Raw genomic sequence first — 26,708 nt, 5'->3', positions numbered from 1 at the left:
AGCGACCATTTACGGAGTCCAGTCCAGTCAAGTCCAGTCCTTAAATGGAAACAATCATGCTTTTACATACATGTTACCTAAACATGGCCTCTGTATGTTGCAGGGAAAACACTCCATTAGCAGCTATAATACTGAGCCGTCTTCTGTGTGCCGATGTCGGCACTGCTGTATAATTCATCAATGTGAAAACTTAGTCCCTGGTTTGCTGATAGGCTGCATCATATTTATGAGAAAATGTGAACGACAACGCTACATTATACAACTTCATGTAGTGTTGTTATTCACATTTTTTGTATAGCTGTGTTTAGTATTGTTATTTTTTGGTGACAGACGTGGGTGCAAGTCCATGAATACTGAGATGGCATCCAGTGCTTCACCTGTGCCCCTGTCCATAGGGTTAGTGGTTGTGTCAGGATGGGTATCCGACATAACATTTTGCCAAATCATTATGCGGATTGACAAGACCATACCAGATTAGTCGAGGCTGCATACCGGATCGGTCAAGGCCCGGGTTAACAACGGCCGCCATTGGTGCTGTGCCCTCACAGGGTACCGATGGAAACTGTACAATCCGCTATGGTGAAAGTTTAGTGCTGTTACTTGCACGTTCTTATTCTCTGACTTCACAGGGCCTCAGCACATGGCGAGTAAGACTTGAAGCATTGGGATCGTAGGTCATTTCATCAACCGGTTTCAGCACAATTTGCCTGTGCTGAAGGACGGTGTTAGTCTAGTCCATACTTACTGCGTTCCTTGTCAATTTGCACCATCTGGTCTGCAGAGTCACTTTCAGTTTTTGTGCGTTGTTTCTTATGTGCTGAAGAGCCGCATCGGTGGGGTTTCTCAGCATTGAGCCTATGTGACGCATCGCCGGCACGCCTCCTAGTGGCATCACAACAATGATACAAAAATGCTCGCAGCGTTTTCAAAAATGGTCAATCGTGCCTGAACCTTTTCTTGCGGGCTCTCAATAGTACAAGTCAGCAACCCACGCATGTGTTTATGTAACATTTTCTATCCCTTTTAACAACACTACCATTTCATATAGACTATAACCCGTTATCGGGCTTATAAAGGACATTTATAAAGAAATCTCAGGAACCTGGGTGTGACCTCTTGAGTCCAGATGTTTCCCATGGTCACAGTGGAATAACCCAACGTGACTCAACATGTCTAAAATTCAATGTTAACTCAATTATTGTGGCGTGTGTGTGTGTGTGTGTGTTTGTGTGTTTTTGTCTAATCTTATCCCCTCATCCAGGCATAACGGAGGAGAATCTGAACAAGCTGATCCAGCATGCCCAGATCCCCCCTGAGGACAGTGAGATCATCACCAATATGGCCCACCTCGGCGTGCCCATCATCACAGATGTAAGAGCCGCAATCCAGCAAATCTGAAGAACAGTTCCCTTTCCTGTCTCGTCTCCTCTGCTCTTCTTTCTCAGGCGACGTCCACACTAACACGGTCACACCTGAAAACGCATCTTTTTCTCATCATTTTGGCCTTCCCTCCAAACCAAGCAGGCATCACTATCTCCAGAAGGAAAGCTTTTCGAGGACGCTCCCCTAGGTGGATGAATCTGTATACGACGGTGGTGTGTTGTAGCATGGACGGCGAAAACGGACGGTGAAATGACGTCTCAAGTCACTCTATAATAGAGACTTGAGAGTCTTTCTGTTATTTAGTATGGACATGGCCTGTCCATCTCCTGCTGAGTTCCCCCTCTTCTTCTGTGTGACATGTTTGTTGTCCTTTCCTGTGGCCTTCCTCTCCCTCTTTCTAATATCCAGTATTTGTGTGAACGTTTAACTGGATGTATTTTCACAACGCCCTCTCTCTTTAACACGTTTGGCATTTTCCCATTTGCAACTTGTAGGTCTTTACATGCTGTCAAATGTGTAATTAATTCAGTTTTTGCCCCTGTTTAACACCTGACGACAGATATCCTTTGAGAAGTGTTCTGTGTAGACAGCTGTTGGCATTAGGTTGTATGTAATGTATGCCCCTCTTTCCACTTGAAATTCCTGGACTGGGTCTAAGAATTGATTCTGATTCCCATTGTTTTATGTTTTTTTTTTTCTATTTGTTTTCCTTTTTGCCCTTTTCCTTTTGACTCCTTGTTTCCCCCCTCTTTTACTCCCTGTTTTCCTCTAGTCCACCCTCCGCCGAGGAAAGAAGATTGATAGGAAGGAACGTGTGAGCGAGCAGACCTACCAGCTGTCCCGCTGGACACCACTGGTCAAGGACATCATGGAGGTGTGTGTGTGTGTGTGTGTGTGTGTGTGTGTGTGTGTGTGTGTGTGTGTGTGTGTGTGTGTGTTGGAGGGGGGCGTGTGTTCATGACTGTGTGCACATTTGTTTGTGTGGTTTGTGTTTGTGCGCACCTGTATATTTGTATACCTCCACCAGAGGGACTAGGCAGTATTGCTAATGGATACACTTTTTTTGTCTACCCATTTCGTTTCCACTGCAGGATGCTATCGATGATAAACTGGATACCAAGCACTACCCCTACATCTCTACTCGCTCCTCCGCTTCCTTCAGCACCACTGCAGTCAGGTACAGACAGAGATCTACACAAACACGCACAGGCATGGACATTTGCAATACACGAACGCACACAGACACACGCACACAGAGAGGCAGTAACACAGCAGGGTATTTTATTGCACTGCCATGGTCCCATCTAGATTACACAAATGGGAGAGGTGGCTCGTTGATCAATAGTAATTTGTGCCCAGAGAGGAGGGGGGTGGGTTGGACGGATCAATGCACTGACTAAGGAACAGGGAACAGGGAGGGACTACTAAAGAGTGACAGCAGTAGCAGCCATGGAAACAGCCAGAGCAAGGACAGGCCAATGACAAATCCTCAGACGTTTACTAGTAGACAGGATAAGAAGTGGAAATCCCTTGTGCTATTAGACCAGGGTCAGTGGTCAGTGTTTACACAGAAATCTGGGTTGGATGTCAGGGGAACATGAGATGGGTAACATAGCGTTTGAGCTATCTGTTTGGCATCTGATACCCCAGATGTTTTGATTTAGAAATGTCACAATACCTCCAGAGGGGTCAACAGTAAGTTCTGGCATCCCTGATCAATTCCCTTATTCAGTTGGTCTCAACAACAATTGGTCCAATCAAAGACAGTTGAATCAGTTCATCTGGACACAATGTTTGACAGAGTTTGGTTTCATGCTGGCCGCCATCTTGTCAGTTGTTGGAGCCAGAAAACCCAAATATGGGCAATGGGGCGGAGTATGGGTGGAGCTGTGGTTGACCTCTTACACTTCATTACACTGCGACGTTAATCACTCCAGGACAGTCCTGTCAATCAAAAAAAAAAATATGTCCCTAACATGCCGTCCTTAATATTTCCTTAATGGAACAATAATTTTCAAAATAACCAGCCAGTGTTGGTGCCAGACTCAGAATAAGCAGTTGAGACCTCAATTTATTGTATTGTATTTATTGTATTGTATCAGTGGTTTTGTATTTGAAGTTAGAAGCTGGGAATTGCCAAACTGATTTACATAGGACCGGATGTTTTTTTTGGAGCCAGCCACCTAGTGGCCATGCTGGAATTGCAACTTAAGGCACTTCTACAAGGACTTCAATTTAAAGCCCCGTTGGTTACTGCTAGGCCCTGTGATGGTCTGGCGGCCTGTCCAGGGTGTCTCCCCGCCTGCCGCCCAGTGACTGCTGGGATAGGCTCCAGCATCCCCGCCACCCTGAGAGCAGGATAAGCGGTTTGGTTAAAGGATGGATGGATGGATGGATGGATGGTTACTGCTTGTTCATAACATAGCATAAACAAAGTTTCTCATATGGGTCTCAGGTAGAACTGGGCTGTAATTCAATATTGTTTATCGTTTTTCTGAGGTTTTGTTCTCTAAATTAATGGTAACAAGAATCCATTACCTAAAATTTCACACAAAACGAGGTCTGAAATATTAAAGGGAGTATTATTTGAAAACCAATTTTGATTTGATATATTTTAAATTACAAAACAGTTCAATGTCATTCATCTCAGTTGGATTCTTCAACTTTTTTTTTATTCTTATTTTTTTGCTTATGTAAGCAGATAGGATATTTATCATTATCGTGTGTCCGGACACTGTGTAAATCTTGGATGTGTTTCGTTGGAGCCACCTGGTGGCATTTAATAGTAGTGCAGCCTCGTATAAAGACAGGAAGCGGCGTTCGTTCAGCGTCAGTATTCCCGTTTGACAGCAACGTGGTGGTGTCTTCACAATCTTGTTTCATCCATCGTTACGAGACTTGTTAGATGCATTGTCTGTAAGTAGATTTGTTAATCAGTAGTTTATCGATGTAGAAAAGAGCGTATTTCAAGAGTTTATGGTTTATTGTTTGATTTATTAGCTGATGACATGATCGCAGCTGAGCTAACATATTTAAGCTAGCTCTTCCTAACCTAAGCTAATTTTGTGCTTACCTGTAAATACTAACGTGTAATTCTGACATTTCATTTTGTGTTTTTTACAGTTTTAAATTATATTCAAGTTAACTTCAAAAACGGAATCCTGGTTCTCCTGGAGTTATTTGAATAGATGTGACTGGATATCTAGGCACAAGGACCGCTAGCGAGGCCAGAACAGCTTAAACATCTATTTAATAAATTTCCTATAATTATCATGATAAAAATATTTTCGATTTCACCTGGCAACAGTCTCAGGCTCAACATTATTTATAATGAAAAGCTTAGACAACCTTCCCTCTACAGGAGTACTTATCATTAACAACTGTGTCCCTCCCTCCCTGTCGTGACAGTGCCCGATACGGTCACTGGCACAAGAACAAGACACCTGGAGAGTATCGCACCGGCCCACGTGTCATGGTCTTCATCATCGGCGGCGTGTCCTTCAGTGAGATGCGTTGCGCTTACGAGGTCACACAGGCCAATGGGAAGTGGGAGGCCATTATTGGTGAGTGTTGCAATGGGGGGTGAGGGTGGCTCCACTGAGCGCAAGTCAAGAGACAGATGGATGAAGAGAGATAGGGGGATCGAGGATGAAAGAGTGTGGGTGGGTTGGGTCAACCACAGGAAGTGAATGGATTGTACAGTCCAACCCTGGGAAGAGCATCTGAGTTAGAAAACCATCCATCTTGATGACACATAATCCTGCTTTAAAATCTGTTTTTCTTAATACAAGTGAAAAGCTGGCAATTGGATAAGATAAATTTAATTTTTCCCAATATAATTCATTGTATTCAAAGAGTTATAATGTAATAATTCGTGTTATGGGAAGCTCCGTCTCCATTTTAAGCAAGTGGAAAGATCTACCTATAGCTCTGTAACTAAAGGGTCGGACTCTTTAGTTGACTGGGTAGCGCAGTCGCCCGTAGTGCGGGCTATACGGGTTCGATCCCCTTCATCAGTTATTATGGGAAAATGTTTAAAATAAACTGAAATGTGTTTTTGAAATAAGTGAAATTAAATCATCCCTTTGGCAGATTATTCCATTTACTTGAAGAAAAGTAGGCGTTTAAGTCAATATTAGATTAAATGATTCGATCCCCTTCATCAGTTATTATGGGAAAATGTTTAAAATAAACTGAAATGTGTTTTTGAAATAAGTGAAATTAAATCATCCCTTTGGCAGATTATTCCATTTACTTGAAGAAAAGTAGGCGTTTAAGTCAATATTAGATTAAATGATTTGGTAGGGTGCTTGCAATGCAGTGTGACTGACACGAGGATTGGATTCATTTTTTTTCAACCTTGTCCTGACTGACTAAACGGACGTTTTAAAGGTACTGACTGTTTATGCAACACTATTCTCATGTGTTTAGTGACTTTGGTCAACACGCAAAGACATAAATAACATGTTGCAGCTCCATCGTTACGCTAATGCAACGTCACTATTTACCCTGCTGGACAGAGTAAAGAGCAGCAAATCGCATAAGAAGTCAGACAAGTTTTCATTTGCTGCAAAGGCCCTAGATAAAAAAAATAATTAAAAAAAAAAAAACACCAAATAATTTGAAAAAAAAATTGTTTGTCTTTTATTCCTCAAGATCACAATTTCTACTTCATCAACAGGCCACACCAGTTTGGTTGTAGTGAACACACACTGACGCAGTGTAGTCATAAGCATACTCATACTATTTGTGGAAGACCTAGCTACTACTGGGCAGCAGAAAATTATTATTCCTTCATGTCTTGTGTGAAATCTTTAAGAGAAAATAAGAATAGCCCTTTCTGTTGTGCCTCACTTGTGGCCTGTTTACTTTACCAGGCCATGCTGTTTGTCTTGTTTGTTTGTGTTGTTCTCTGCTTCCGCTTTAAACCTGTCTTTTAAAAATACTGTTGTCTTTGAATTGCAGCTACGCTATGTCCTTTTTTTCTCTGTCTGTACGTCCTGGTTCTGTTTTTTATGTGACACTGAGTGTGTACGCAGTCCGTGGATGGGTGTCTCTCTGCTATATGTATGTGTATGTGGTAAGTGTATATTTGTGTGTGTGTGTGTGTGTTTCCGTTTCCACAGTGGGGTGTTGTGTATGGCCTGTCTTTAACCCTTTGTTTCATGATGCCCGAGAGGTGGAGAAAGAGAGAGAGAGAGAGTGGGAAAAGGGGCGTGGCATGTTGCTGAGAAATGAGTGGTGAAGCCGCCTCTGTTCCTCCACAGGTTCCACCCACACGCTCACCCCCACCAAATTCTTAACGGACCTGCAGCACCCTGACTTCCGAGAGTCCACTAGGGTGTCCTTTGAGGACCCCGACCCCTCAGACGAGTGAGGCAGAGAGAGAGAGAGATTGGGAGGGAGGGAGAGAGAAATCACACTGAAAAAAGTAAAGGCAGCCGCACAAAGAAGCCCTTTCTGAACCCTCACAGCACAAGGGCTTTCTTCTCGTTCCTTTTTCCTCTTACAACACTCAGTAACTGTTTTTATGTAACTCCACCTCCCTTTACCTTCAGGGATGGGGGTCTCTCCCCCTTTGTCCCGCTGCATGGACCACTCTCTCAGGCTCCACTCCTGACAGGCCAAAAAAGTTGACCTATCAAAGTTTGGAGTTTTGACCACCGCTAGGGATCATGGACGGGCTTGGCCGTGGCATTCAGATAAGGCGTTACAGTCCATGTGTTGTGTGTGTGACCTGTCTGCTAAACTTAGAGGAGTGAAGTCTTTTCAGAGGAGTGTCCATGCCTCAGGGGGTCATGACCCCATCCCTGCTGCCTCCTCCTCCTCCCATCATCTCAGCTGGGTGGATTAAATCTCTTGGCGCCCACCTCAGGGCCCCTTTGAGCTTATTTCACACCCACTCTCGCTCCCAGAATTCATCTCGTTTGGTGCAGATTTAATCTACCCCGAGATCCATCTTTATTAGTTTGTGCTGTCTAATTATTTTTCCAATTAACCCTTTCCAAAGACAATCACCTTGATTTTTTTTAATGGTTCCTTTCAGGATAGGTCCTTGAGTTGATGTTGGATTTCAGAGAAGGATTATCTTTTTGTTTGAGTCCCCCCCCCCCCCCGCTCAGTCCATGAGTCCCTTCCTTTCTTACGTCACTCTCTCAGCTCTCCATCACATGCTCACATGGCTCATGGCTCGTCTACAGAGAGCACTGGATAGAAAGCAAATCTGATTATTTCAACCCTGGTGATATTCCTACAATGGTGATACACAAGAACCTTTTTGGGGCAGTCGAAATGGACAATAAACCCAGCAAAATGTAAAGTTAGGCGATAGATCGAGGAATTGATCCAATGTTTTCCTGGCAATGAGATGCTCAGAGGTCTCCAGCTGTGAGACCTGGACCAGGTTCCAGCTCTTCTCAGGAAATCATTTTCCAGGGCTTTTCAAGCACATTTTCCATGACTTTCGCTTGGATAAATGTGACTGTTGATCACCTTATTAACAATCAGTGGAAGTCTGAACAGTCTCTGAATGGACCGCACAACTTTTAGCTGGTAACTGAACAAAACGCCCAAACTCCCAAGAATTGATGTTGAACCTCAGCGGCTAATAATTACGCCAAAAATATGCCATCTCATGGTTAAATTAAAAGCGTGTTACCTAACTTTTCCATAATAATATATATAATATTTATAATAATAAATATTCTAATGAATAATTATTAAATATTATTAAAATAATTATAAAAAATGATAAAATTCCATAATAATATGTTCCATAATAACGCCTCAATGATATTTCCAAGACATCGTATCAATTTTGTAATTTTCCAGGTGTTTTTCCATAACTGGAAAACTGGTCTAGGTTTTCGAAGACATGTGGGAGCCCTGCTGAAATGAGTGGGATCCATTTGTGGATTTTATTCTGTGATGACCTCCTAACAGTCCTACTTCTAAGTCAAACATTTTCAGACTTGTGTGATATCACGGAATCAATTGTTGATATTGGAAATCAAATTTTAACTAGTTATAATGTCAGTTGTTGATATCAGAAACTCTTTTTGATTTGGAATGTTATTCTTGATATTGCCAAGTGTATATCTAATACCGACAATTGAAAAGTAAATTTAGGTCATGAAAAATAAGAGTAAAATGGCTTGTTATAACCAGACTTGCTCACACAATGCCGATTCTCAGGTATTGAGGGCTTCGTTACTCAGAAGTACAATTCAAACAAAAATGAAAAACAGCGTTTGCCAAACTCGATGCGTCTCTTGTTTAGTCCTGCATGACTCAAAGAGGAGGCAGAATTACATACACACAAACCCTTAGAGAATCAAAATTGGGTAGTTTGAATATTCTCCTGAAAATACAGTGTTGTACCACTCTCGCTCTCCTTGATGTTTCGCTCATCCCTCCTCTTGCATCATCCTCCCGTTTGATTGGGCAATAATTTCTCAGCCTAATCGCTCAAGCATAATTAGTTGTTTTGATTGATTCAAGGGAATGCTTGTCTAAAAATGTTTGAGGCCATCATGCACGATACACAACAGTGAAATCAAGCACCCGCCACAATGCAAACGGTGAGCATGAGCTCAAGACACAGAGTGCATACAATACGAAATCGTAGATTACGAGTTTGGCTTATTCTTTTTTCTTTATTTTTTTTTTTTTACTGATTTCCCCCCCCCCTTTTTTTTTTTCTCTCCAATTGTACGTGACCAATTACCCCACTCTTAGGACCCGTCCCAGTTGCTGCTCCACCCCCTCTGCTGATCTGGGGGGGCTGCAGACTACCACATGCCTCCTCCGATACATGTGGAGTCGTCAGCCGCTTCTTTTCATCTGACAGTGAAGAGTTTCACCAAGCCGGAGGTAACACAGGGATTCGAACCGGCGATCCCTTTGTTGGTAGGCAACGGAATAGACCGTTACGCTACCCGGACACCTTTTAAAAACAAAAACGTGGCTTCGCTAACAATGCACATGCTCAAAATTGCCAATTTCTGCTGGAAATTGCATTCATTTTCATGTAGTCGTGGGTTGGGGTTGATTTTCATGGGACTCTCACATAATGTGGTATTTGTCCTCTGCCGTCTTCCTCTGCAGCAACAGCAACGACCCCGAGATAAATCCCTCACCAGATTCGCCCCAAAAGTTCCTCTGTGTATCACCGCCTTGCAGTGCCTCTCTGCAGACACAGACCTGGGGATGTAGCAGTGTTTTACCTGATATACTTTAGCACCTGGAAAAAAAAAAAGATGCCATACATTTCAAACGTCTGCCACAACTTCCCTTCACTCTCTTTCTCCTCATGATGGAGGAACTACATTTGTTTCCTAACTCATCCCTGATATGGGTCAGTAGTAGAGAACCAGTTTTAGTAAACTATATGTATATATATATATATATATGCTGAAACACTGAAGCAGAGGATCCAAGGAACCTGTATTGTCAGCATGATTTTTAGGGGAGGATATCCATCACCACTTCATTGTTGGATTTTGGACTTTGTCATGCTTTGAGACAGATTTTTTTTTTTCATTCAGAAGGTGGATTGTCGTCATGCAAAAGACAGATTTCACAAACATAGTCGTCAAGGACATCCATCTCATACCCAACTAATACACTAAAGCTATATCGTTTATGAACCAACATTTGGTTTTATGGTTTCTGTATTTTCTTAATAAGCACCTCTCACCATGAAGCAGTATGGATGCTCCGTCACATACTGCCGAATTCAACACTTCTGACCAAAACGACCATTTCTTACTAAAACAAGTTTGTTTTTTTGTTTTGTTATTTTTGGTCTAAAACCTACTCATGTACAATATTTTTGCGTTGAAGACGCCACATCACTGTGTGGTGTGTTTCTGGGCCATAGCGGCCCACAAAGCTGTATGTTTTGGGACTGGAAGTGGACAGGAGAGAACAAGGCGATGCCAGTCCAAAGTTGAACTCTGTGACTAGTGCTCTCACCCCGACCTCCGACCTCTTCCTCACACCCACGATGCCTGCATTACCATAACGACCCAACTTGAGATGGACTTGCCTCTCTCTCTTCTGTGCCACTTTGTATTATTTTTAAGCGACCTGCCCCTCTGGTCTCGACCCTATTTAGGACCACCATTCACTTTAACGTGAATGCCAAATTGGAAGAAACATGCAGCTTTGCCACAGAAACAAAACAAGATGCAAAAAAAAAAGAAAATATTGTTGATGCCGTTGAACAGGTGTGGGGAGTAAATCAAAACTTTTGTCGGCCCCGATTCTAGCAGGGGGGTCCTGGGATGTAAATGATGGGGGTAAGCCATTGCTGGAACTGGCGACGTGGTCCGGCAACAAACAAGTTCTGCAAATGTTTGGTTTACTCCGTTACAGCACCTTTCAAATTTTACAATGTCTGAAATGTGTCTTCAGCTGTCACGACAAGTCTCGGCTCATCCCCGTCTTCAGGGTTATAGTTTGGGCTGTTAATTCCTGCATTTTCATTCACATTTTAAGAGAGGAAAATTGGGGTTTTGTATTTCATGATCACACTAAAGTAGAGTTGACCAGCTTTCGACTCCTGCAGTGTTCATTTGTGCCGGGTGGTATCTATCCGCTGTTTGCATGCACTTTAGTTAAGGGCCGTCGAGGTCATTTTGCACATGCTAACACCTGATTCGCTGTGCCGTGGTAGAGGTTGGATGTTGAAAGATTTCCATTATTGCTTTCAGCGCACACAATCTTGCCATTTGTGTGGTGTCATCACTGATTAATGTGCTTCCATATCTCAACAGTGTCGTTGCATGTATATTATAATCCAGATCTATTTATTTTATCAGCCTGTATGACTGCAAAACTTATACTGAGAGGAATAGTTTCCAGTTGTTTTCAATACAGTGGCACACTGATTAGTGCGGTCACCTCCCAAGTAAGAAGGTCCTGGGTTCAAGCCCTGAGGTAGTCCAACCTTGGGGGTTGTCCCGGGTCGTCCTCTGTGTGGAGTTTGCATGTTCTCCCACAGTCCAAAGACATGTAGGGCAGCCATACTAAATTGTCCCTAGGTGTGAATGTGTGTGTGTGGGCCCTGTGATGGACTGGCGGCCTGTCCAGGGTGTCTCCCCCGCCTGCCGCCCAATGACTGCTGGGATAGGCTCCAGCATCCCCGTGACCCTGAGAGCAGGATAACCAGTTTGGATAATGGATGGATGGATGTTTTCAATATGGCGGCACAGTGGCCGCCTCATGGCAAGAAGGTCCTGGGTTCGAGCCCCGGGGTAGTCCCAACCTTGGGGGGTCATCCCAGATCGCCCTCTGTGTGGAGTTTGCATGTTCTCCCCGTGTCTGCGTGGGTTTCCTCCGGGTGCTCCGGTTTCTTCCCACAGTCCAAGGACATGTAGGTCAGGTGAATCGGCCGTACTAAATTGTCCCTGGGTGTGAATGTGTCGGCCCTGTGATGGCCTGGCGGCCTGTCCAAGGTGTTTCCCCGCCTGCCGCCCAATGACTGCTGGGATAGGCTCCAGCATCCCCGCGACCCGAATTCGGATAAGCGGCTTGGATAATGGATGGATGGATGTTTTAGATACATGGTCCATTGCTGGCTTTGGTCGCTCAACGTTTCTGTTGACTTACAACATTGTGCGACTGCTCATGTAGGCATTTTGTAGCAAGAGCTGAAAACACATTTTCCTTTGATTCCCAATATGCATGGGCGAAAACCTAATGGCGTTTTTGTTTGTGTGTGTATGTGTGTGTGTGTGGGCGTGTGTGCGTGTGTGTTCTTCTGGTTGCGTGTCCGTGTCTTCAGGATCTACCCACATCTTCACCCCTACCAGTCTCCTGGAACAGCTCAAGGCCATGAACAAACCAGACGAGGAAGTGACAAGCTAAAATCTTCTCTAATCACATCTCTCTCCTCGCGTTAGCCCTCCCCCGTGCCCGTCTTTCCTCCCGACGACCCCCCCACCCCCTCCCCAACGAATCCCACATAATTGTGTATGCATCTTGCTTGAGAAGGGAAAAAAAACAGACATCTTAGATGAAAAAAAATATATATATATATATGTTGTAACAAAGAATAAAATCGTTGCAAGTATTCTCATGTTTTACAATGGATGCAACTAAACAAAACTTATTTAAAGAGGTTTCAGTATCAACAAAACACCATTTAAAACTGGAAATACCAAATGTAATATTGTATGCTATGATACCTGCTAGAATGTGTAAAAGGTAGAGATTTCCGTTCGTTCCTTTGGGTTTTTTATCTTCTCGGTGTGACTTTTCTTGGTAGTGGGTGGAGGAGGGATGTGTAGTTTGCAGGGTTGACGTAGTTAAAACATCACACCACTCAACTCGCAGTGTGTTTGGTCATAGGAGGAAGTTGCTGTTTGAGGTGTTCGTGTCGGTGGCATGCTTGGACCCGTGTATGTGTTCAGTGTGGCTGTTCTGCGACTCAAGAGTCAGCGTTGTGTTTTTGCTGGGGAACGGGAGCTAAAGGTACACCTGTCAGACCACCAGTCGGTTCAGGTCTTGAGGTTTTGCTCTTGTTCAAAAAAAAAAGAAAAAGAAGCCAGGCTCATCCCTCCTCCGGCCTCGAGACTGGAAGTATTTACTCGCCAAAACTTTTTATTTATTTACTTTTTTGTTCCTTTCTCCGGAGAGATTTCACGTTTTAGTGTCAAAGAGGCCGTTGCTTGCAGATGTTTAAAAAAAAAAAAGAATAATCTTTCAAAGGGCCGGTTGTATTTCAGTATTGTATCCTGTCAGGTTAAGTCTTCTCATTGGTTAGTAACGATGTTTAATCGGGCCATGCACTGAGTAGTGTTGTGTATCTGCCATACGTTGCTGTTTTAGCGTCTCACTGTCGACTGGTGACATTTCTGACTGTGAAGTAGTGAACCATTTCCTTTAAAAAACAAAAACCCCAAAAAAACAACAACAAAAAAAAAACGCCAATGTGAAGCCACCGTGTTTGTGATGTTTAGCTGTAGCTGTTAGTTGTCAACTGGGGAAAAAGAAACTTAATATCTATATTTTCTTTGTCCGTCCCATAGTTTTCTCTTCTGGTGCAATGTAAATTCCTCTAATGGTGAATGGCTTTGCAAAGAAAACGTAAACCCCACTTCTTTTTTTGGGGGGGGATTTTTATTTCCTCTCTCTACTTCCTCCTCCTCCCTCTTTCCCTCGCCACAACGAGTTGTATATTGCACTATGCGTTTTCCGTGATGCGAACGCTTGATTTTTTTGTGTTTCTTCTTTTTCTATTATCATTTGCCGTTATATAGGTTGATTTATATCAAAAGTTATTTATCAAAAAAGATGTTAATAAATGAAACATTGAGTCTGTCCTAAACCTGTTTAACTTATTGGGGTTCTATGTTTGCGAGTGTTGAAGCACAAAGAATACTTCCATATGTACCTATGTACTACTGAGACCGTCTTAATAAATTGGCTTCCATTACAAAGACTCAGGGTTTCCTTGATCCGCTCCCCGCGTGTCAGCCACGCCGTTCTAGATTGTAAGAGCAACTTGAAAGGAGGGTGACACCAAGACCACGTTAGCTCTGATATTTAATTGCCTTCAGGGGATCAGTAGAAATAACTTCCTAGAAATATTATTACTACAGTCAAAAATATCACAACCCGTAAAGATATAAAAGTACAAAAGATTTCGACAGTAGAAAAAGAAAAAGGAACAAAACCATATTTCACGGCACCTCCCAGAGATCAACAGTGGTTGTTTGTGCTACAGGCAAAAATCCAACTTTTTTTAAGGGGGGGGGGGGATTTTTCTCCCATGGCCATTTACCCCACTCCTCCGAGCCGTCCCGGTCGCTGCTCCACCCCCGCTGCCGATGCAGGGAAGGCTGCAGACTACCACATGCCTCCTCCGATACATGTGGAGTCACCATCCGCTGCTTTTCACCTGACAGTGAGGAGTTTCGCCAGGGGCACGTAGAGCAAGGGAGGATCATGCTATTCACCCCAGTTCCCCCTCCCCCCCGAACAGGTGCCCCGACCGACCAGAGGAGGCGCTAGTGCAGCGATCAGGACACATACCCTCATCCGGCTTCCCACCCGCAGATACGGCCAATTGTGTCTGTAGGGACGCCCGACTGAGTCGGAGGTAACAGGGATTCGAACCAGCGATCTCCGTGTTAGTAGGCAACGGAATAGACCGCTACCCGGACGCCTCCCCAAAAATCAACGTTTTGTATATAGAAATCTTATGTAAGATCACATTTACTGAGCTCTCACCACAGACTCGCTTTGATGCTGAAAATGCTCCATTAAATGTGAAGCTAAGGTCTGAATGGATGACGTAGACCGGCATCATTTGATGCCTATGGCAATATATATAACAAGCCTTCTAACACAAGTTACTGCCATGAAGCCTCGTCTATATAATCTGACTGACCTTGTTATTATAGCTGAGTAAAGTCTCACCTACTTCCACCAAACTATTGTGTTAATCACTTAACGTACCCCCCCCCCACCCCATTTTCTCCCCAGTTGTATCCGGCCTATTAACCCACTCTTGCGAGCCGTCCCAGTCGCTGCTCCACCCCCTCTGCCGATCCAGGGAGGGCTGCAGACTACCACATGCCTCCTCCGATACATGTGGAGTCACCAGCCGCTTTTTTTCACCTGACAGTGAGGAGTTTCGCCAGAGGGGCGTAGCACATGGGAGGATCACGCTATTCCCCCCCGAACAGGCACCCCGACCGACCAGAGGAGGCGCTAGCGCAGTGACCAGGACACATACCCACATCCGGCTTCCCACCCACAGACCAATTCCCACTCGCAGACCAAACTGGCCAATTATGTCTGTAGGGACACCCGACCAAGCCGGAGGTAACATGGGGATTCGAACCAGCGAACCCTGTGTCGGTAGGCAACGGAATAGACCGCTACGCTACCCGGATGCCCCATATAAAAAGCATTCTGTCTTAACACAGTTTACTACCATGAAGCCTTGTCTATATAATCTGACTGACCTTGTTATTATAGCTGAGTAAAGTCTCACCTACTTTCACCAAAATATTGTGTTAATCACTTAACCTATCTTTAAATGAATGTGGATAACCCAGATCCATGTTAGTCGAATGATAACTATAAAGAATGATTTTGTTATATTTTAGACGCACACAGTGGTGTATTTAGGGTTATAAACGTAAGGTTTACTTCCCCTTTTTGGTACCACAATCCAGATTTTTATTCCTCTTAATGGGGGCGGTAAGAGTTAAGGGGGGTGGATTCTGCAGCAACTTTAATAACACTGAAACAGCAAATTCATTTTTAAACTTTCACAAATAATGTAAAAAAAAAAACATTAAAAGCAAAATTAAGTTTATAACTGAATGATTAATAAATTAGAGCTCAAAATATTCACAGGGTCTGTCCATAATATCCTCTTCTTTTTTTTTTTGCAGACAGCATAGCAGCGTTCTCTCTCGATTTAAAATGAACCAGTTTGATTACTGATGGTCAATCAAACTTGTGTACTTAACAATGTTGAAGAAATCAGTCCTTTATAACCGTGTATCAGTGTGTGTTGTAAGCAACTACAACCCCTGCTCTATAAAGAAAAACATGCTAGGACACCTGAGAGAGCGTAGCCTTTCTCTGCTAGCAGGAAGCTCCGTGACAGGAAGAGGTCACACAGAGTGGCATAGTCCTTTGTTATGAACTCAAACTGACCACCACCTCCATTTACTGAAACACACATAATGGACTGCTACCTCTGGTGAGCCGAAACATTATGACCACCTGCCTAATATATGCTGTTGGTCCTCTGTGTGCCACCAAAACAGTGCCGGCCTGTCAAGGCATAGACTCTACAAGACCCCTGGATGTGTGCTCTGGTATCTGGCACCAAAACATTAGCAGCAGATCCTGCAAGTCCTGTAAGTTGCGAGGTGGAGCCCCTGTGGATCAGACTTGTTGGTCCAACACATCCCAGAGATGCTTAATTGGATTGGGATCTGGAGAATTTGGAGGCCAGGGCAACACCTTGAACACTTCATCATGTTCCTCAAACCATTCCTGAACAATGTGCAGAGTGGAAGGGTGCATTATCCTGCAGAAAGAGGCCAAGGCCATCAGGGAATACCACTGCCATGAAGGGACCTGGTCCTCAACAATGCTTAGGTAGGTGGCACGTGTTACATTGATGTTACAATTTCATTTAGCAGACGCTTTTATCCAAAATGACCTGCATCTGAGAGTTACAACAACATAAGCAAGGATCTAGTCAGGAGGCAACAACACGAGTAAGTGCCAAAAAACTAGGTTCAAGTCTGATAGGACATAGATATCAACAGCTAGTGCACAAAGGCAATGCATAGGGTGCATAGAAGGTTGTTTTTTTTTGGTATTTTTTCAATACTATCAGGTGTGGAGGTTTTCACGAAAGAGCTGGGTCTGTAGCTTCTTCTTAAAGATGGAGAGGGAGTCAGCAGATCGAATGGAGAAGACTCTGGTTAGTGACTTAGGGCCCCGTTGTGGCGGAAGTGCCAGAAGCCTTTCATTGGCAGAGCGTGGGTGAGTGGTACTGAGTGTAGACCTGAATGAGGGAGGTAAGGTAGGCGGGAGCCGTTTTAGTTGCTGTTTTGTCAGCGAGCGTCAAGGTTTTGAATTTGATGTGGGCAGCAACTGGGAGCCAGTGGAGGGATATGAACAGCGGAGTGACGTGTGCTGTTTTGGATTGGTTGAAGACCAGACGCACTGCTGTGTTCTGGATCATTTGCAGAGGTTTGAAAATGGATGCAGGGAGACCTGCCAGTAAGGAGTTGCAGTAGTCAATGCGTGATATTACAAGAGCCTGTACCAGGAGTTATGCTGCATGCTCAGACAGGTAGGGTCTAATTTTCCTGATGTTGTACAGGGCAAATCGGGACGACCGAGCAATCGAGGCCACATGAATGGTCCAACCCGGGGTTTCCCAGCAGAACATTGCCCAGAGCATTACACTCCCTCCATCAGCTTGTCTTCCCACAGTGCATGGCGCCATCACTTCCCCAGGTAAACAGCACACGTACATGGCCGTCCAAGTGATCTAAGAAAACGGGACTCATCCGACCAGATGACCTTCTTCCACTGCTCCAAGGTCCAATTCCGATGCTGGTGTGCCCATTGTAGGTGCTTTCAACGGTGAACGGGTCATCATGGGCTCTGACCAGGCTGCAGCTATGCAGCCCCATACACATCAGGGTGCGAATCATTGTGTGTGACACATTCCTCCCGTAACCATCATTAACGTTTTCTGTGACTTGTGCTACAGTGGACCTTCTGTCGATTCGTACTACACAGGATAGCCTCATTTGCCCTCGTGCATCGATGAGCCTTGAGCGTCCAACACCCTGTTGCTGGTTTGTGGTTTGTCTCTCCTCAGACCACTGTGGGTAGGTACTCACCACTGCTGACTGGGAGCCCCCTACAAGCCTTGCCATTTCAGAGATGCTCTGACCCAGTTGTCTGGCCATTACAATTTGGCCCTTGTCAAAGTCACTCAGGTCTTTACTCCTGCCCGTTTCTCCTGTAGCCACCACGTGGACTACAAGAACCGATTGTTCACTTACCATCTAATCTGTCCAGACCTTGACATGTGCCCTTGTTTGGCGATGATCAACGTTATTCAGTTCACCTGTGGGTGGTCATAATGTTTTGGCTCATCAGTGGCTATTCAACATGCGTATTAGCAGATAACCTTATGAGTCTTCCGTATTAACAAGGGGAACGCAATCGAAAAGTGACACGTTTTCCAATTATCCCCAGTTTTTTGAAAGGTAACAAGAACAGGAAGATTTCAGAAACCTCCAACTCAACCTGCTTTATTCATGTCAGCTGACAGTTGTGGTAGCGTCTTTCATTCAGTCTTGTGGTAGAACCTGTTGCCTGGTAATGTGGCTTTCGGCTTTGTCTTCGGCTCATGGGCTGGTGGTAATCTGAAGGCTCTCGAGATGTATTCTCAATCTGCCGCTATGCTCACTGTTGCACTCACGAGTCAACTAAAACCAAATCAAGTCAGATGCCACAACGTCAGCGGAGTGTTAGCTGGTGAAGGGAGACTAGTAGATGCAGGACTGAGACAGTGACTCCTGATAGTGTAGACCAGTAGCCAGAGAGCGGGCCATGCGTCTGGAGGTGTGCTTCATGTCTCTAGCTGCCTGGATGGCTCTGTTCAGAGAGCTGTTCAGGGAAATCTGCTGGTCAGCAGACAGGGAACGACCCGAGTGACCCCTCACTTCCCTGCGACCTCTGACCTCCGCACACACCCCATTGCCATCGTTTACAGACACATAGAAGGGCTGCGGATGGGAATCTATCTTCATCACTGGGCTGGAGTAGAGCCTGAACGGAGAAAATATGATTGATGTGAGTATATCCAAAATTTAATCATTCTGATTTTCAGTTATTCCTGTACCTAAACAAGACATCTCGTTTTTTTTAGTCAGTTCTGGAAACAGAAGATAATGACTGTTGAAAACACACAAGGAAGGCATTTGTGATGAAAGCAAATACATCAAATATATATTTATATGTAAAGATTGAAAAAAATATGACTTTCAGTGGAATATATATCTTCATGCAAATTACAATGTGTGGAACAAAAAATGCTGGAGTTGTGTGTATGTTTTCAATTTAAAGGGGGTGTGAGTTCAGAAGTTTGTTTACAGGGTCCCGTGAAATGCATATGGTATCTTTTTAAATTCTGATTTTCACGTTTCAGTCCAATCTGCTTTTTTCAGTTCATTCCATCCCTTCAAATCACTTTTCACCCTCCTATGAATTACCCTGACTAGCTCCACTTGCTCGTGTGGTGCCCATTGTTGCGAAGATCTGTACCATCATAGTTATTGTTTTGTTTTTTGTGTTTGGATTCCCCCCCCTTTTTTTTCTCCCCAGTTGTACTTGGCCAATTACCCCACTCTTCAGAGCTGTCCCGGTCGCTGCTCCACCCCCTCTGCCGATCCGGGGAGAACCACAGACTACCACATGCCTCCTCTGATACATGTGGAGTCGCCAGCTGCTTCTTTTCACCTGACTGAGGAGTTTCACCAGGGGGACGTAACACATGGAAGGATCACGCTATTCCCCCCCAGTTCCCCCTCCCCCATGAACAGGCTCCCCGACCAACCAGAGGAGGCGCTAGTGCAACAACCAGGACACAAGTCCACATCCTGCTTCCCACCCGCAGACACGGCCAATTGTGTCTGTAGGGACACCCGACCAAGGTAGAGGTAACACGGGTATTGGAACCGGCGATCCCCGAGTTAGTAGGCAACAGAATAGACCGCCACGCTCCCCGGACGCCCCTATTATTGTAATTGTTGTTTGGTACTGGTGCAGTGCTATTGTTGTTTTCAGTTTGTATTGCTGTTCTTGATCTGTGTATTCTTTCTGTTAATGTGAAGTGTGTTGCAGTCGCTCTGAACTGCACTTTAAATAAATCTGACTTATTTTTCCACATAAAATCCACTAACCAGGGACAAAAACCTTGAGCGAACCATTGTTAGACACTGACTGAACTGAATCCAGACTTTAATGTGCGCTCACTCGCAGGAGACGGTGTTTGTGGATCATCAGTTACAGGCGTTTCTTTCTGCCCCCGGACCGAGAGACATGTCACCGAGGTTAAAGAGAGGCTCTGAAGGAGATTAACCTCACGGGCATTTCGTCATGCTTCTAGGGAGCGAGGAAGATCTACTCACAGGACTGGAGGCGGGCACACTGGGACACACTGTACCAGTGGCACGTTACTCAGCACAGAAGGGGCTGATGCTGCATAGTAGGCACCCCTCACTCCTCCGTCAGGGGAATTAGTGTGGTGGCAGCATCTGTGGGCGTGACCCTGCCATATCTCTACTCTGTGGACTGAATCAGAGGGCAGGATGAGAGTGCTGTCAGCAAAGCAAATAACACTGAACAGCAGGGGCAATGCTAGTCATTTGGACCTCATATTCAACATTTGTCGCTTTTCTTGAGGAGGGTGGAAGAAAAGTGAAAAGACAAAAAACTGTTAAAAAAGTACTATCATCTGAATTGTCCATCCATCCATCCATTATCCAAACCACTTATGCTGCTCTCAGGGTCACGGGGATGCTGGAGCCTATCCCAGCAGTCACTGGGTGGCAGACGGGCAGACACCCTGGACGGGCAGACACCCTGGACAGGCCGCCAGGCCATCACAGGACCGACACATTCACACCAAGGGACAATTTAGTACGGCCGATTCACCTGACCTACATGTCTTTGGACTGTGGGAGGCACCCGGAAGAAACCCACGCGGACACGGGGAGAACATGCAAACTCCACACAGAGGACGACCCGGGACGAGCCCCAAGGTTGGACCTACCCCAGGGCCCGAACCCAGGACCTTCTTGCTGTGAGGCGGCTAACCACTGCGCCGCCGTGCCGCCATCTGACTTGTTTCCAGTGTAAATTAACTTTTACTGACCATTTGCCACGAGCACATTCCAGTACCCTTGCGAAAGGCTAATAAAGCAGATAAAGAAACCTGTTATCACGGTCAGAATGACTGTTGAAAAATGCTGCACTGGAAACTATTAGAGTCATGCCCCCCCTTCGTGGAAAAAGTTCAGAGTTGTTTCAAGAAAGCCAAGATTTAAAGACTTTCAGATGAATGAATGACTCCCTCGTATGGATATTTTATTTGGCAGTGTACTCTTCAAACTGCAAGTGGAAAGAAGGTATTTTAAGTAAATGAGAAGGAATTTGTCTGGGTCGTGGTTTTTTCAGAGAATACTGGCACACATGGTGCAGCAGGGGCTTGTATTGCAGAGGGAAAGTGCATGGCCCGCTATGAACCGTCGACATCACATATAACCCATCACATACATAAACCATAAATATACAATCATCACCCGGTACTCCATACCGATAAAAGTGTTTATCTGATTTCGTTTTAAAAACATCATCTCATCTTTAAGACAAACCAAACACATCATACATTTTCATTTTCACTGCATGGTCTCTAACCTGGCTCATTTGTTGTATTCCTGCTTGGCTCGGGCTGCCCACATCGGTGACACCAGCGTGGATGGGAAGCGGCGTCGATAGACTCGGTGTTGCCATCACATGGCCCTGATAATAAAAAGCAGGTAGAAGATGCACAAGCACAAACTTGTCTGTGATTGACCACATAACAAAAAAAATGTTTCAAATTAAATCCAAATGTATTCTTATACATACATACATACACAGACACACACATATATAAATACATACATACACACATATATATGAATACATACGTAAATACACACACATAAATACATACACAAATACATACATACATACATACATACATACATGTAATATGTATGTGTGTGTGTTGCACTGTAATTTACATACTGACAAAACTACGGTAGATCATTGGCAGTCATAAAACAACATTGAAGGACACAACAAGAACAAATGAACAAAACAGAAAAATATATATATAAATACAGATCCCTGAAAAGATGAGTGTAACCTTTCTTACATTTGCGTAACCCAGGGTGTAGTGAGGAACACTGAGGACAAACAGAGGGTGGACTTCCTCTGTTGCTGGGTTCAGCTACAGGTTCAGGTACCCTTGCAGAAAGACCTGGATCCTGCCCTGCAAGAGATCAAACCCAGAGGTGAGGTCAGATGAAAACGTGGAAACACATTTAGCAGGTTACGCAAATAACACACAAATTTCCCTGTGATGGCCTGGCGGCTTGTCCAGGGTGTCTCCCCGCCTGCCGCACAAGGACTGCTGGGATAGGCTCCAGCATCCCCGTGACCCTGAGAGCAGGATAAGCGGTTTGGATGATGGATGGACACAAATGTCATCCATGCACACAGCCCCATCCAAAACATCTGCCAACAGTAAAACCCAATCTAAACAACTATTTTGTTGACTTCTTATCTTTCTGTATTACTGACCACAATGTCACCTATGACAATTTTACTTATCGGAGTGTCTTTGTTGTTAAAATGGTTGTTGATTTAATATTATAGTTGGGACACCACATGCGAGTGTGTAAGGGAAAACACTGCATTACAATGATGTGAAATCTGTCCAAGTCTCCATGAATCAGTAACCGTTTTTTTTTAAACTCAGTTTGACTCAAATACTTTAGCAGAAAATCATGTATATTTTTGTTTTAATTCATATCTATGTCTATATGGCCATATATAATAAACTCCTATGTGCTCAAACACCGACAGGATTTCTTCACGCTAGGACAAAGTCTACCGAGTCATTCCCGTGTTGGATCCCTTGGTAGTCTTACTGGTGGGGGCTTTGTTGTTCCGGACAGCGCCTGGATGACTGCAGCAGTTTCCCTTTGCTGCAGGAGGAACAGGGACTGGTCTGGAGATCTGATGCTGCAGCGTGGAGCCGTCTGACTGCTCTGAATCTGTAGCTGGAAATTAAACACAAGCGTAACACACATTTGATGTGGAACTGGATATTCTTGGTTATTTCACCTATACTGAGGTAGCAGAATCCATATATTTCTTTATGTAATGTCCCTCCAGATCAGCTTATGTGTCTTTCTACATGGCTTTCTTAAGACATAAAATGAATATAAAATAAGCAATATAAAAAAGGTCCTACATGAAGAGTTCATTCAGTAGTGTCCATTGTGTAGTTTTTTTTTTCCAACCCATGCACATTGAAAATAAGTGTTGCTAATTCGTGTTGTAATATCAATATTCTTACCAGAAATGTTTTCTAATAACGGTGTCGCCTCGTCTATAAAGTGGTAACCGTGAAGAGTCTTACGTAAACAATTGTTTGTTAAGTTGCTATCTTTCACTGGACAAGGTGACACAACGACGATTCAGCCTATCAGCCACTGATGAAAACTCTTGTATTTGCAGAAGTACAGAGACATACAAACTGGAGTCTGAAGCTTGGTTCCCCTCCAACATCCTAAGCATCGCAAAGGTAGTGTAGCGACATTTTTTTTCTCTCTCCCCCCAATTGTACTTGGCCAATTACCCCACTCTTCCAAGCCGTCCCGGTCGCCGCTCCACCCCCTCTGCTGAGCCGGGGAGGGCTGCAGACTACCACATGCCTCCTCCGATACATGCGGAGTCGCCAGCCGCTTCTTTTCACCAGACAGTGAGGAGTTTCACCAGGGGGACGAAGTGAGTGACAGGATCACGCTATTCCCCCCAGTCCCCCCCCCAAAAAGGCACCCGGACTGACTGGAAGAGGCGCTAGTGCAGCAACTAGGACACACACATACCCACATCCGGCTTCCCACCCGCAGACACGGCCAATTGTGTCTGTAGGGACGCCTGACCAAGCTGGAGGTAACGCGGGGATTCGAACCAGCAATCCCCATGTTGGTAGGCAACAGAATAGACCGCCACACTACCCGGACGCCCTGTAGTGATTTTTTTTTCTTTTTTTTAGGTCGCCCAGCAGAGGTTGGTCCATCAGAGGACAAGAGGAAAACACATTCTGTGCTCCAGTGTTTTGGTGGACAAACCCGTAAGCAGTTTCTAAATGACTCCTGGGAAATGTATGCCAAAGAATAACGCAACCAGACTGTTGAGATTGCAAAGTTTTTGGAAACTTTGGATCAACAGATCATCTACTTTATGTGGTGATATGACTTATGTGTTACACTTGTGCGTCTTACTAATGAATCTGATTCTGATTTCTACGTGTGTTGTCAACTTACTGATGTCCAGCTCTGGTCTCCGTCTGGGGACAGAGAAGGATCTCTTCCTGGGATCCGGTCTTGATGTACGCTCCTCCTCCAGGTCATCATTTCTCCTTCTCCCCGCTCTTTCCTCTCTACCACCTTTCCTCCCCCGTTGCCCAGACCTGAGAGGGTTGAAAGGTAGACAAGGACAATAAACAAAAGGAAGAGATGGACATTTTAATAAGAGTAACAGCTATAACCTCAACAATAATATAATGATGTACAAAGTCATGTAAAGTGTCATTTTCCAAGTTTGTGTATACTTTGTGAGAGTCCAGTTATTTACAGCAAGATCGCTTTAGTATTGATTCATCGTTGCTTCATCAGTGGGAGATTTACAGTATATTGATAATTCAATTTTTTCACATGTGAACCATCAGACAGCATGGGGGGGCATAACTTGGTTAACAGCTGTTTAGGATTGAGAGACAGGGGGGTGTCCGAGTGGTGTGGCGGTCTATTCCGTTGCCTGCCAACACGGGGATCACCAGTTCGAATCCCCGTGTTACCTCCGGCCTGGTCGGGCGTCCCTACAGACAAAATTGGCCGTGTCTGCGGGTGGGAAGCCGGATGTGGGTATGTGTCCTGGTCGCTGCACTAGCGCCTCTTCTGGTCGGTCGGGATGCCTGTTCGGGGGGGAGGGGGAGCTGGGAGTAATAGCGTGATCCTCCCACGCGCTACGTCCCCCTGGCGAAACTCCTCGCTGTCAGCTGAAAAGAAGCGGCCGGCGACTCCACATGTTTTGAAGGAGACATGTGGTAGTCTGCAACCCTCCCTGGATCAGCAGAGGGGGTGGGGCAGCGACCAGGACAGCTCAGAAGAGTGGGGTAATTGGCCAGATACAATTGGGGAGAAAAGGGGGGGGGATCCAAAAAAAAACCAAAAAAGATTGAGAGACCATAAATAAATAAATAAATAGATAGATAGATAGATAGATAGATAGATAGATAGATAGATAGATAGATAGATAGATAGATAGATAGATAGATAGATAGATAGATAAAAGAAAAAACTGCCGTAGGCTCTGCAGCATTAACACCAGGCATGGGTGCGATTACTGAACCTATGGTTAACCCAGTGAGGTAAACACCAACCTGACACGAGGGGTAGAGGTGTTGGGTTGCGTGTAGTTCCCTTGGGCTGAGGGGGGAACAGTGACAGGACCGAGAGGTTTGGTGTTTCTCAGACTGCTTTCCAGTCTCTCCTTTAGTCTGCTGACTTCAGCCTTGAGTATCTGGAACGCCTCGCTGCCACGAACACATCAACACAGACATAAAGACACAACGCAGGGAGGCACACTTACTATCAACACAATAATTCTGAGAACAGAGGTCTTTTTCATACTTGTTTTGGTGTCAGAAATATCAAAAGTAAAATTTCTTAGCACACATCAACAGGTCATGAGGAAGGCCTCGCTGCCAAGACCAGAAACTGCAACACAAAATTCTGAGGGATCAAACCGCTCCGTGACTCATAACATGCAGACAACGAGTGTCAAGCCAAACGCCGTTTGGGTAATCCATATTAATATTCAGATCTGACTCATGCAACACCACACCATGCAGGAGGCGAGCAAGAGCACCTACTAATACGCAACCACATTCAATAGCAGCCGTTTCTGCAACAAAATACATAGAAGAAGAGAACATGGACACGCAAACATTAACGGTGGTTATACATTTCCCTGGCCATATGGTCCTCTTTCATCAGCCTAACCCACACTAACTATAGGATTACTCTAGGAATGTATGGTACAGTTTTAACATGACAAAACCACAGTCCCTGACATGTAAATAGTTCCCACTGACTCGACACAGAGCAGTTACAGGGTGATGACCGCTGCGACTGTGTTTGGTGGCGTATTACTGCCACTACTGCAGTGCAATACTGCAGCAGCAGCGCCTACTGAGAGACATAAATCTGGCCTTGTTTTCACAACTATCACCATGGCAGCCACTGCTGCTGCTGCTAGAGACACTCACTTGCAAGTCGTCTCCTGACCGGAGCCCAGTGCGTCAAGGGGATCGCCATGACGGTACGGCGCGGCGGGGGAGGGGCTTCGGCTGTAGCTGTGCTGCTGAGAGCTGGTGGACTCTGCAAATTGCTCATCCTGCTCCTCTTCCTCTTCTGACCCCATGTTGGCTGATGACAGTGGGAGAGAATATAGTGAAAACTTAAGAGAGAAGAAGAGATTAAGAGGTCATGAATGAGGTCCCTCGGTTTGAGGAGACGCTAGAAATGAGACAACAGGACGGATAAACGATTAATCAGAGAAAGTTTCATTTTATTGAGGTGTTACTTCTAAAAGTCTGGAGGCCACTGATTTCAAGAAAGGAAAAGTTGGGCGTCCGGGTAGCGTGGCGGCCTATTCCATTGTCTAACAACACGGGGATCACCGGTTTGAATCCCCATGTTACCTTTGGCTTGGTTGGGCGGCCCTACAGACACAATTGGCCGTGTCTGCGGGTGGGAAGCCGGATTTGGGTCTGTGTCCTGGTCGCTGCACTAGCGCCTCCTCTGGTCGGTCGGGGCGCCTGTTAAGGGGGGAGGGGGAACTGGGGGGAATAGCACAGACCCCTGGTGAAACTCCTCACTGTCAGGTGAAAAGATGCGGCTGGCGACTCCACACGT

At 44.9% G+C, this 26,708-nt stretch overlaps 2 protein-coding genes across 2 annotated transcripts in view; one reads left to right on the top strand and one right to left on the bottom strand.

The window, feature by feature from the left end:
- Positions 1–14,892, top strand: part of stxbp1a (syntaxin binding protein 1a) — a 52,735-nt gene extending 37,843 nt beyond the window's left edge. Inside the window, exons 15-20 of the mRNA XM_056290263.1 lie at positions 1,262–1,371; positions 2,156–2,257; positions 2,475–2,560; positions 4,792–4,946; positions 6,651–6,814; positions 12,173–14,892. Coding sequence (XP_056146238.1) covers positions 1,262–1,371; positions 2,156–2,257; positions 2,475–2,560; positions 4,792–4,946; positions 6,651–6,760 — 563 coding nt within the window. The 3' untranslated portion in view covers positions 6,761–6,814; positions 12,173–14,892. The remainder of the gene's footprint in view (positions 1–1,261; positions 1,372–2,155; positions 2,258–2,474; positions 2,561–4,791; positions 4,947–6,650; positions 6,815–12,172) is intronic.
- A 3,361-nt stretch (positions 14,893–18,253) lies between these two features.
- Positions 18,254–26,708, bottom strand: part of akna (AT-hook transcription factor) — a 36,726-nt gene continuing 28,271 nt past the window's right edge. Inside the window, exons 15-20 of the mRNA XM_056291201.1 lie at positions 26,060–26,219; positions 25,172–25,324; positions 24,054–24,199; positions 22,613–22,781; positions 20,079–20,267; positions 18,254–18,717 (exon numbers count right to left, since the gene is read on the bottom strand). Coding sequence (XP_056147176.1) covers positions 18,435–18,717; positions 20,079–20,267; positions 22,613–22,781; positions 24,054–24,199; positions 25,172–25,324; positions 26,060–26,219 — 1,100 coding nt within the window. The 3' untranslated portion in view covers positions 18,254–18,434. The remainder of the gene's footprint in view (positions 18,718–20,078; positions 20,268–22,612; positions 22,782–24,053; positions 24,200–25,171; positions 25,325–26,059; positions 26,220–26,708) is intronic.

The sequence above is a fragment of the Lampris incognitus genome, chromosome 12 (genome assembly GCF_029633865.1).
Source record: "Lampris incognitus isolate fLamInc1 chromosome 12, fLamInc1.hap2, whole genome shotgun sequence".
Classification (NCBI taxonomy): domain Eukaryota; kingdom Metazoa; phylum Chordata; class Actinopteri; order Lampriformes; family Lampridae; genus Lampris; species Lampris incognitus.
Note: the sequence above shows the minus strand (reverse complement) of the source record. Positions and strands in the feature narration are given on the sequence as shown.